The following is a 12,229-nucleotide window of genomic DNA, read 5'->3' on the forward strand; positions in this document are numbered from 1 at the left end:
TCTACTGGTCATTTCACTCTTTCATACACCCATGATATATAGTTTTTCAGAACATAGGAAGAACAAGATATCATGCATGCATCTGAACATTTAGATTGCCATAATATGATTCCGGGTTTTGGCAAGTCAAGAACAAAGGAGGACTCTCTATTTTGTCTTGTGGTGTTGAAAAAATGATCTGTACTCAGTCTGAAAGCCCCATCCACTATCTGTACCCATTTATCAGCTGTCACCGCATCTAACTTCCTGCCGAGGAACCCCGGGTAACGTCCACTATGAGAACTCCCGTCAGGCCTGAGACCACCGCAGTCAGCAATGGGGACTTGACATCTCAACTACACAAACCCACATTTCTCTTAGAATTGACTGTGGAAGGTTTTCACAGAATGTTTTTCACTTTGCATGCCTCACATTAAATATTGCTAAAAGATTAAAAACCGATTTTGGGGTACAATTTACAAGTATTCATATAAGAAGGAAATGACTAAAAAAATACCCACCCAAGCACCTACAACTCATCTAGCGAACAATGCTAATAACACATAGGCTGTGCCTGGAGAACTCTGTGATTCGTGGGAAAGCGGGGAGGTGCAGTCCATCCTCTGGAAGAAAGTGAGACGTGTCAATGCAGAGAGGTGCTGTCATTGGTGCTTTGCTTCCTAAGTCAAGTTCAGCAGCCGCATTTTCAAAGTCAGCGTCATTACTTATTTCGACCTGAAACAGAAAGGATGAAGTGCTTTAAAAGACTTCAAAATTGAAAACTAAATTTCCTTTTTATTCATCCAGGCTTTTCAAAAGGCAAAATGTGCCTTGTGCTGTCTGTGTCCGTGGCTGTAGCAATAAGCAAGCAAAACACCTGGGCTCCCTGCTTTTCAGATCAGGGCGGGGCAAGCAGGTGTAAACGTCAGAGGGGAGGACTTGTGGTTTCCTGGGAAAGACGTGCCAGCCACATAGCAAATGGGGAGTGATGTAAAGGTATTGCCTTTGGTGGCCTTGGGGTAAAGATGACAGAGTAGTATTATGTCTCCAAACTGCTAGCTACACCCCCTAGCCTAACCTTCCTATAGCCTTCTGTTGGTTGACTGCTCAAGAACCATCCAGGTCTGGCTTTCATACCACCTATGGCCCTTACATACATCCCACCCTGTGATGGTTAATTTTATGTGTCAATTTGGCTAGGCCATAGTACCCAGATATTTGGTCAAACACCAGTCTAAAAGTCACTGTGAAGGTAACTTTTTTTTTTTTTAGAAGAGATTAACATTTAAATCAATAGACTGATTAAAGTAGACTCCCTCCATAATGTGGGTGGGTCATGTTCAATCAGTTGGAAGGCATTAAGAGAAAAGACTGAGGTCCCCGGAGGAAGAAGGAATTCTGCCTCCAGACTGCCTTTGGACTCAAGATGCAATGTCAACTCTTCCTGGGTCTCTAGTCTGCCTGCCTACCCTGCAGATTTGGACTTGCCTGCCCCATGATCACATGAGCAGGTTTCTTAAAATCTCTCTCTCTCCATACACACACCCTATTGGTTCTGTTTCTCTGGAATACACACTCTCATCTCCAATCATTCTTGTCTACACACATTTGACATAGACTCTGTACATCTTCCTGACTCCATACCAAGTGGTAAGCCTTTGGAAGGTGAGGGCTTTGGCTCTAGCATCTTCGTACAGTATCAACCTCAACACAGTGTCTGCTATACAGTTGGCACCTAATAAATACATGTTGGATACTTTTGTTTCTCTCTTGTGAAAAGTCTTAGCTGATCCAAACCTATTCATCTCTGAGGTTCAGTTGAAATCTCTTCTCCATGAAGATTCCACTTCTGCCTCAGCCATGTTGTTTTCTCATCCTGCTAATGGCAACTCTTATGCTATCAGCTCGACCCCATGTGTAGCGAATGGCTGTCAGCTTCACAACTAATTGTGCATTGATTGTTTCACTCAGGTATGGAAGTATTTTCCTGCCAACTAAATTATAAGCAGCGTGCCAGTGGAGACGGTGTTTCATACTTATATCCCCATCCAGCAATTCTCTTCCATTAACTCAGTTCAATGACTCTATGGCTCGGAATGGACTTTTTCATCATAATTTGAAATAGCTGAAAAAAATGTTCAACTTCCCAGTTTCACTTTTTGGAAGCCACTCTTCTCCCTGTAAATTCTGTTCCCTCCTCACCCCTCAGTGGCGGGAGCCCTGCAGTTCTCTCCTTATCACTTATCACGCTTTCTCTGCTCTCCTATTTCTCTACATTCTGAAAGACGTCACCCAAATGTCTAGCCCTTTGACCCCACTGAGTTGAACAAGGATTTAAATGGAAAGATAAAGGGATGAGATTATAATGGTGGGATTTTTATAGTTTTATGTAACCTTTTAGTCTGAAGGAAGATTCAAGTTGTAGAAGTTTATTCATCCGTCCAACAGGTGACTCTTCTAGAATGGGATAAGGCAGCAGGGGAAGGCGTTTTCTTTCTTTGTTAGTGATAGTATTGGTGGGCGTCGGGGGAACGTCTAGGTACCCACTACATTTATCTTTCATGTCACCTCTACTTATAGCTACTATTTTCTGCTTTGGGGCTTTAGCAACATGGATTGGAAAAGCTGCGAAGTAGGCTGAGCCTGGTCCTGTGATGCCAGGTAGGAATGCTGGCGTGTCACTTCAGGCATTGGGAAATACGTCTGCAAGGAGTTTTCTAAGAAGTCAATGAAGCAACTGTGAGAGGAGGCATTGAAAGGAAAGCCTATTGACCACTCTGCCCTAGGTTTTACTAACAGATGGATTTTTAAAAGTCAAACATACACAGAAGTGAAGAGAATGGTATTATGAATCCCTATGTTCTCACCATCCAGCTTCAACTAAAATAAAAATTATCTAATTAAGTTTCATGTAGTCCCCACAACTTTATTATTATTTTTTGGCTAGAGTATTAAAAGCAAATCCTAGACGTCACGTCTTGTGTGTCGCTCATCGGCACATCTCAGTGATGATTCCCTAACTCGGTGATGCTTCCTAGCCAGGGACATTTGCCAGTTGTTTGCCACAGTCTGGCTGTGTGTGTGTGTGTGTGTGCGTGCCCGCTACTGGTGTCTAGTGGGCAGAGGCCAAGGATGTTGCTAAATATCCCAAAATGCACAGGACAGCCCCTACTACAAAGAATGATCCGGGTCCAGAGTTAACAGTGCTGAGGTTCAGAAACTCTGCTCAACTGATAAAAATGTTTTCTTCTTTTGTTAAAACCTATTTATTAGCCTATCTATCAAAATAGGCAATAATTCCTTAATATCATTTACTATCCAGTCCATATTTGCATTTCCCCAATTGCCTAAAAGCATCTCATTACAGTTGGTTTGTTGAAACCAGAATCCAAACAAGGTAAACACACTGTATTTGACTAGTATGTCTCTTAAATCTCTCTTAAATTTTAAGAGTCCCCCCTCCCCCTTTTTTTTCATTTGCCCTGTACTATTTCCCACATTCTAGAGTGGCTGATTGCTTCCTTGTGGTGAGATTTTGTTACTCTTGTATTTTCTACACTTTCAGTCCAAGATCAGTCAGCCCAAGATATTTCATGGATGGTGCTGTGTCTTATTGCATCACCTCTGGAGACATAGACTGTCTAGTTATCACTCTTCTAATGATGGATCAATTAGTCTGGGTAGAAGAGTTTGAGTTTTGGGATCCTTAAGATCATTTTTTTTGGCAGATGTTTGTAGATATGTTGGCAGTTACCTGAGGGTACCTACCCTCGAGGCAGAATGAAATCAAATGATAAGATAGTATTGTTATTTCAAAGTGTGTCTCCTGATAGACCCGTCATTGTCTCTTTTTCTATTGCTTTTTTAAGTCTCTCTGTCACTTCTGGTGTGTGTGTGTACGTGTGCTTGACTCTGTGTTTTGTACATTCTTTATTATGTCTTATTTCTTCCCAGAACCTGTCATAACATGAGGATTATACATAATTTTGATGTAACTATAAAATGAAAAATATATATTAAATATAAAATTTGGTTTATCTTCATTACCTTTAATTTTAAAATCAGTGTATACTTTCTCTTGGGAACAGGGGCGAATGAAGTTACTTTTACTTATGCTGATGAGTTTTTTTCAGGGGGAGATGCTCCGTATCTCCACACCGCTACAGAAATCTATTTTCTTCTCATTGACATCAATGACAAGTACTGAGAAGAATCCTGAGATTCTGGGAAAGACAGGAATTGACAGCTTCCGGGGGGGGGGGGTGGGCACCGTTCAGATATGAGCTTTCTCATTTTGGAAAAGGCTTTATGTGCTTCACAAGGCAGCATGAGGACCGGGCTCCTCGAGGCTCTGGGGGTAGTGTGTGAGGTCATGTGTCTAACGAGAGGGTCTTTGTGTCCCCAGTGAGGATGACTGACCATCAGTCGTGGAGGCCCTCTTGCGTGTGGCCGGCTGCATGGTTGGTGGCCTCGTTCCCTCCTAGCAAGGACAGTGGTGCATGAACTGGCCAGTGTAGGGATGAGTCAGAACTGCGGGAACCGTATAAACACAGCCATCTCGCTGCTACTTGGTCAAATAGCTACACATTAGGTGTGTTCTTACGTTGTCCCTAAAATAGTATAATCATTTCCTAGGATGGATCAAAAAGTCATGAATGCCAGTGACAAAGGGAAGGCTCCCCCAAGCCAGGGAGAGCGGTGAGCCCTAAGCGCTGCCCCCTTCGAGCTAAGTAAGGCAGGCAAGGAGGGAGGTTGCCTCTCCTTTGGGACCACTAAGAGGCCCCTGAGGGCTGGACAGTTGCGGCGCTCTGAATGCTTGAGGCGTCCCGGAGAGTTAATGCCTCCGTAAGCGCCCGTCTTTCCAGGGACTGACGGTTGCCCTCAGGCAACAGAACTGCACACTCAGTAATGGGAAATGTGAGCCGCCATCCTATGAGCAGGTCACAGACACCTGGCTCTGCGTGCCACAGGGACAGACACATAGATAGACGAATAGGAAGGTGTGAAAGCCAATCAAGGACAAATGAAAACAGGGTACAGCCAGAGAGCTATCATTTTATTAGTCTTCAGGCGGTTGGTCAAGAAATGGAGGAGGGATGGGGTAAATGATGGTTCCCCATTGGTGTTTATCGGTTGTTAAATCAGGGTTTGAAAGCACATCATTCTCACCTTCCCATCTCCCACACACACCCACACACATCTCTCTGATTTGTCCTCCTGGCTGGTTTTTAATGTAGACTTTGTACATGCAGAATGGCCTGGCACCAACTTGTAAGGATACTGATACAAAACACCCGTTCTCAGGAAAGAGCGGAGATGGATGTGACCGTCTCTGGTTCCGTCCAGCAGCCCGATCGTCAGAGGCGGATGCCCTCTGAGTCTGGACCGTGAGGGCTGGAGGTACAGTGGAGCTGACGGCAGTGCCAGCCTGAAATGGGGGGCAGCTGCGTCTGTGTTCCAGTACTTGGTTGCAATAGCAGACACTCCATCAGCGGTGACCACAGAGCATGTAACAATTTTTGTGAAGAAAAATTAGCCTCCTGCAAAGGCAATCAGACAAGTCAAGATACCAGAGAAACGTCAAGTTCTCATTTGGAAACCTTAGAAAAAGATTGGCTAAAAGTAACAGGAGAAGCTTTTTTCATCACGTCTTTCTTAACTGCAGTCACATGGTGTCTTCCTCATGGAAATTTCTCACATCATCAGATCTCTCTAATTCTCTTGTGAAACTCAGTTCTGAGATTCCACTGCTGTCTTTCTTTGATAAACTGCCTTGGTCTAATTATTTTTATGCGAAGAGTTACTGCTACCTGGAGCTTAATTGTCCCACCACCCAGTTGCTAACGATTATGATGATTTTGACAAAACTTAAAGTAATTCAGTTGCTCGCTCTGACATCATTCCCTGAATATCTGTATCTCTTTCAGAGCTGCGTGGATTTCTGCCAAGCTATGCTTCTTCCTGAGAGGTGAATCTGCTTCTGTCGGTCCTCTCCCTTTGGGGTAGCTGCTGCTTCCACCATGAGCTGCTGCGGAGGTGTCCTCTTCAAAGCCACTGATGACCAGGTGAGCAACCCTTGCCCTGGCCCTTTCCCCATTGTGAAAGGTGGTGTAGGAGCAGCAATGGAGGAGACCCTGGCAGAGAAACAGGACGTACTTATGTTGAGAGTTAGAGCTCCCTCATTCGCCGCCATGGCCAGACAGTGGTCCCCAGAACAGGCTCCCCTTGACCCGTGTGTCACGTATCCCCAAGCCAGACCCAGCCGACAATCACTGGAAGCATCTCCATGGCCGTAGGCATAAAGGATGCCATTGTTTAGATGGTGCAGCGATGGCTCTTGAGGATCTCAGAGCATCCCCACCAGGAGCCAAGCTTCCTTCTCAGCTTAAACATCTGTTTCCTTGTAGGTTTGCTGACTTTATGTGAGAACTGGGGTGAAGGCCAGATTGGATATGCACAACTTTCAACTTTATCCTCTGCAGAGTGGCCAAAAAAATGAGCCTCCATGTGGGGGACATATACGTTTTCTTCTTCTGCTTTTGATAAACTCTTCATCGTCTTTCCAACATCAGCTCAGGCACCATCTCCCAGTGGTGCCTTCTCTCCCCAAGTGAGAAGTAAACGTTCCCTCTTCTGCAAAAAATTGCCTTGGGGATGTTGTTTTGTATCTACTTATTTCTATGTAGGTCTCCTCTACTAGATCATTCGCGGCTGGAGGTCAAGCTCAAGTATTACCCATCTTTGTATCTCCAGCCCAGGGCCTGGTACACATGTTGTGAGTGATCAATAAACAGTTGTAAATGGAAGTAAACCAATTTATGTAACCAGTGGGTCTTGATAGCTTGGTGCCATTACTTTTTTATTTTTAATTTAAATATAGTTGATTTACAATGTTGTGTTAGTTTTAGGCATACAGCAAAGTGATTCAGACATACACACACGCGTGCACACACACATATGTATATATCCCTTTTCAGATTCTCTTCCATTATACGTTATTACAAGATATTGAATATGGTTCCCTGTGTTATACAGTAGGTCCTTATTGCTTATCTGTTTTATATATAGTAGTGTGTATCTGTTAATCTCAAACTTCTAATTTACCCCTCCCCACCCTTTCCCCTTTGGTAACCATAAGTTTGTTTTCTGTGTCTGAGTCTGTTTCTGTTTTGTAAATAAGTTCATTTGTTGATGCTGGTACTTTAAAGAGAGACAAAGCATGAAAGACCAAATCCACGTGTGAACTGCCTCACGTCACATCACCCCAGTGCACATATTCACACCCAGTTGGACTGTGGGCCCTGGAAAAGTGCACTTTATGACTGCGAGCAATGACACAACCAAACACAAGAATGAGGGCTCCCTGTACAAGTATGCAGTGAATGTAACCACCCACCTGGAGTTGAAAGTTACCCATCTATATCCATGTTCCCGGGAATATGATAAAGATTCTCCCGATCCCCTTCATAAAGTGGCTTCTTCATAAACCTGGCTTTGTACTCCATGGAAATTAGAGCCTTCATGAAGGTTAAAAGCCGGGGTCCATGCCCCCTCTAACGATTTAGTTCAGAAGGTTGGCTTTTCCTCCAGTCTTGCTGGTACAATGGTTGTGGCATCCCTGAGCTGGTTACGATGGAATCCAATACAAACGCTTTATTAAAAGAAATCAAGCAGGCTGGTTGATGCCGACTGGATAAACTCTGCCATATTTGCATACCTGAGGGGAGCACCCACTGACCTCTTAAATTGTTTCATGCACAATGATTTTAATTTGGGTTTAGTTTGATCTTGCCGATTCCTGCTCCCTCCGTGGTTGAAAGGCGTTCCATATTCATCTGACATAATGATATGCATCATCTATCAAAGCAGAAACTTGTTCTCTTGCTTTCTGCAGCCTGTAGTTGATGCCACATTCAGCTGAAAAGGTGTGGGAGGTCAGCAGTGAACAGGGTAGCTGAGAAAGCCCTTTGGTGCAACTAGAGATGATCATACTAAGTGAAGTAAGTCAGAAAGAGAAAGATAAATACCATATGATATCACTTATATGTGGAATCTAAAATACAACACAAATGAACCTATCTACGAAACAGAAACAGACTCATAGACACAGAGAACACACTTGTGGTTGCCAAGGGGGGGGGAGGTTGGGGGAGGGATGGACTGGGAGTTCGGTATTAGCAGATGCAAACTACTGCATTTAGAATGGATAAACATCAAGGTCCTACTGTATAGCACAGGGAACTGTATTCAATATCCTGTGATAAACCATAATGGAAAAGAATATTAAAAAAGAATGCATATATGGGTATAACTGAGTCACTTTGCTGTACAGCAGAGATTGATACAGCATTGTAAATCAACTATACTTCAAAAATAAATAAATAAATAAAAGAAAGCCCTTTGAGGAGGGAGTGGAGTTGATCAAAGCCTTTTAGGTAAACTTATCAAGACGTTTCATGTGTTCTGGATTCACAGAGATTGAAGGGACTTTAGGAAACAGAGACAGAAGTCACTTGCCTCTGGGCCATGCCACAGGACACCCTTTTCAGGCACATGGATACACAAGTGTCATTCAAGAAAGGAGATTCCATTACCATCAGTAATCAATTGCCATTTTTTAATAACCTCCCCTCATAGTAAGATCTTTCTGACCTCTGACCAACATGTTTCATAATGCAATTTCTCTGCTGAGTTATGTTTTTCACAGTGGAGATGAAAGACATCATTCATCACCCTCTTTTCACATAACAAACATGTAGAAGACTCTCTAAGTCTCCGCTAGGCATTGTTTCAGTTCTTTTCTCACTTCCAGTTGCTCTGATCACCTTTGTTACTGTCACAATCCCTGCTAAGTTCCCCACATGCACAGATATCCACTTCTGGAGTCGACCATTGATGAGCACGCAGCAGCATGAGTAATGAGGTGGTGGCTTCTTGGTCCTGGAATGTTACACAGGGTGGATGTTTTTCCAGATTAGGTTGGCTTTAAGAAACCAACATATATTTAAACATCGATCATGTGACAGGCACAGTGCTGATTTGTGTAGCCTGTGAACTATGTTTCCTTTAGCTCATTCTGCTGGAATCAAATTAATTCCACATGGGGAGGTGGAGGAGCCAGCGCAGGTTTCTCAGGGCTTCCGTCCCCAAAGAACCTGGGGAAGGGATTGCAGATTTGGGCAGGAACCACTGTGGCAAAGAGGCAGCTGATGAAGACTTTCATACGTGTTTCTTACACCAGTGACTGTTGTACAAATTTCCTCTGTCTCCATGAAATTACAGAGCACTGGGCCGAAAGAATCGGAAGATCATCCCAGCAAGTCCACAATGTCATGTTGAGGGAAAGACCCCAGCTCCATCACTGACTACTTGAGAGACTTTGGGAAGGTTGTCTATCATCTATGAACCTCAGGTTCCTTATGTATAGAATGGACTACTAATTAGTACATTACAGTAGTTTCATGAGGATGAAGTGAGATAATATATGCAAAGTGCACATGATATCTATTATTTTATACAGTTGTCTATTTGCTACTTAGAGTTTTCTAGGAATGGAGTCATGGTATCTATTTTCTTGTTTTCTAGTATTTTTTCAATCAAGGGACCATGATTCCTTCCTTATACTCAACTGAAATCTGTCCAGTTTGAGGTGTCTTTGTTATAGTTGTTGACTTCCTTCCGGTTAGTCAAATACTTGAGTACTAGGTACAGTCATGGGCACCTTTACAGATGCTCTACATACCTTATCCCATTGAATCCATCCTCCCTCCTCCACCTACGCAACTATAGTCCAGGTGACAGAACCAAGTCTCAGAGACTTCAAGGGAGGCCCCTGGGACCACACAGATAGAGCCTGGATCCCAACCTAGTCTTTTTTCCCTTTTCCCTCTGCTATGTTGCCCCCAAGACACATATTAAGTTTCTCTTTTGTAGACTAAATCATCCTTTTTTCCCTTCAATTCGGCAATCAACTACTGATAAGAAAAATAAAATAAAACTATCATTTTTAGAAACGTAAACCATGGTACTGACTTCTAATCCTTTTTGGAATGAACAATAATAATGATAATGTTGGGTTACATGTGAAAGGTGTGTTTCAAATATGAGTGGAAAATTAAACCAATGATTAGTAGTGGTAGGTCCAAATTATTTCAGGTTTGGTTAGTTTTGGCCAAGTTAGAAGGATTAATATTTTCCATCTCATCACACCTTTACTTACAGATGAACAGGCTTTAACTCAACATGATCCTGGTAGTAGGAGTGTGCGTCAAGTCCACCTATGAAATCAACTGAAAATACAACATAGCCCAATATGAATAAATGTGCAAACTCATATAATACTAGGTGATTAAAAAAGAACACATAAAAATAATATTAACAAAAATATCTGCCTATCACAAAAATGGAAGAATGTGTACTTAAGATACTGTTCAAAATATTATCAGTAGTCAAAAAATGGGGAAATTGTAAGAAACACACATAGAACTTGGGATCTGAGGGACTGAAAAATCACAGTTGTTACTGGCTTTAGTGAAAAATGAAGTAACATTAAATAACATTAGACTTTAAATAATGTGTTTGTCCTTAGGCATAGAGATATGCCCTTTCCCCCTATATATCAAAAAATATACCTTTTCTTCTTGTTGCCAGAATCCATTTTTTTCCTTAAGAATATTTATTGCGTCATTAGAAAGACCTTTGAGAAGTCACAAAATCTATGTCCTTGCCATCTGTCCTCGCCTTCTGTCCTCAAGTCGTTCCTGACAAATAAGCACCTGCATTTTGTTGGGTCCCCTAATTTTCTTTCCTTTTTTGGCCATGCCACGCGGGCTCTTAGTTTTCCGACCAGGGATCGAACCCATGCCACCAGCATTAGGAGCGCGGAGTCAACCACTGGACCGCCAGGGAAGTCCCTAAGCACCTGCATTTTGCAGAGGAGGTTTCGGCTTCTCTCTGGTGGTGTGGTACTTGCCTCACAGTCTGTAGAGACTCACTATTTTGGGTAATATTCTTTCTAATTTCTTTCTGTTTTGATCAAAGCCTCAATCTTTCTTTTCCAAACCTAATGTCTACAGCTAATCTTAGTTCATTTCTCTTGTTTTTTTTTTTTTTTGGCATAGTCCATTAAAAATATTAATCAGGTCATACCAAGCTCTGGTTATACTACAGCACTCTAACATTGACAGGTATGTGGGCATATAGGAACACTGAACGCTGTGTCTGTGTGTTTAGGTACACAGCATGCGAATATTATATTATATCCTCCACTCAAGACAGGCATGCGAGTGAACTGTGATTTAGAGAGAGATGAACTAGCCTAGAAGTTCTAGTGAAGTCTTGACCTACTCTGACTTGCTCTATCCTTCCATCTCCACTGAAGGAGGTGAGGTGAAGCTTCACCAGATCACTGTGTAGACATGAGCTTTGGAGACCTCTGGGGCTCACAACAACCAGGTGACAAGGGACCATCTCCAGGTAAATACCCCTGGAGACCAGAGGAGCCTGAGGCCCATCCTTTCCCTACCAAGTCACATAGGTTACCTGGATACAACCTCAAGGAGAGAAGCAGTGAGAGGGGAGTCAATGTGAGACACTAAAAAGATTTTCCCAGAGAGAATGAGCAGTGCCTAAAGGGGCCATTTAGTCAGACTGGATTAAGTTTTTATTAGATTAGATATTTAATCAAATATCAACTCCCTTACCTTGTTGACCAATGGGTGGGAATTTAGAAGAAAGATCACTTGATCAATTAAGATCATTGACTAAAAGTTGAATGATCCTATAATTTATAGGGCACTTTTGGAAGTTAAAGGGGGTGTTAAAATAAACAAAAGTATAAATATATACATTTGTGAATAAAATTATTCAATTGAAAAATTATATTCAAAATAAAATTATTTATAAAAATAAAGATTAAAAATGAATACCTGTATTCATTAAAGCAAAATAAAAAGAAAACTTCTTTACATTTATCGTTTGAACGTTAAAATGGAACATTAACAGAATGATTATTTTTGGTATATATTCATGTGCTGCCATGAATCTGCTCCTTAGCCCATCTCTGTCTCTAATATACCAAATCACTGATATTTGGGGGGAAAATATATACATAATATAAAGTTTTTTCAATATGGTTTTATTATTTTCATAAATTTATTTACAATCTTATTCAAAATTTCTTTTTATGATTAGTAAATTTGAAATTGTTGATACCTTAATTGACTGTAAATCACAGTATTTTTTTTTTACT

General features: G+C 41.9%; 1 protein-coding gene across 1 annotated transcript in view; it reads right to left on the reverse strand.

Annotated features, from left to right (window-relative positions):
• Nucleotides 1-659: 659 nt before the first annotated feature.
• Nucleotides 660-12,229, reverse strand: part of NKAIN3 (sodium/potassium transporting ATPase interacting 3) — a 247,328-nt gene continuing 235,758 nt past the window's right edge. Inside the window, 4 exon segments of the mRNA XM_036830086.1 lie at nucleotides 660-683; nucleotides 685-714; nucleotides 6,253-6,261; nucleotides 10,207-10,268. Of these exon segments, the coding sequence (XP_036685981.1) occupies nucleotides 660-683; nucleotides 685-714; nucleotides 6,253-6,261; nucleotides 10,207-10,268 (125 nt within the window).

Source organism: Balaenoptera musculus, chromosome 17, assembly GCF_009873245.2.
Source record: "Balaenoptera musculus isolate JJ_BM4_2016_0621 chromosome 17, mBalMus1.pri.v3, whole genome shotgun sequence".
In the NCBI taxonomy this organism is placed as follows: Eukaryota; Metazoa; Chordata; class Mammalia; order Artiodactyla; family Balaenopteridae; genus Balaenoptera; species Balaenoptera musculus.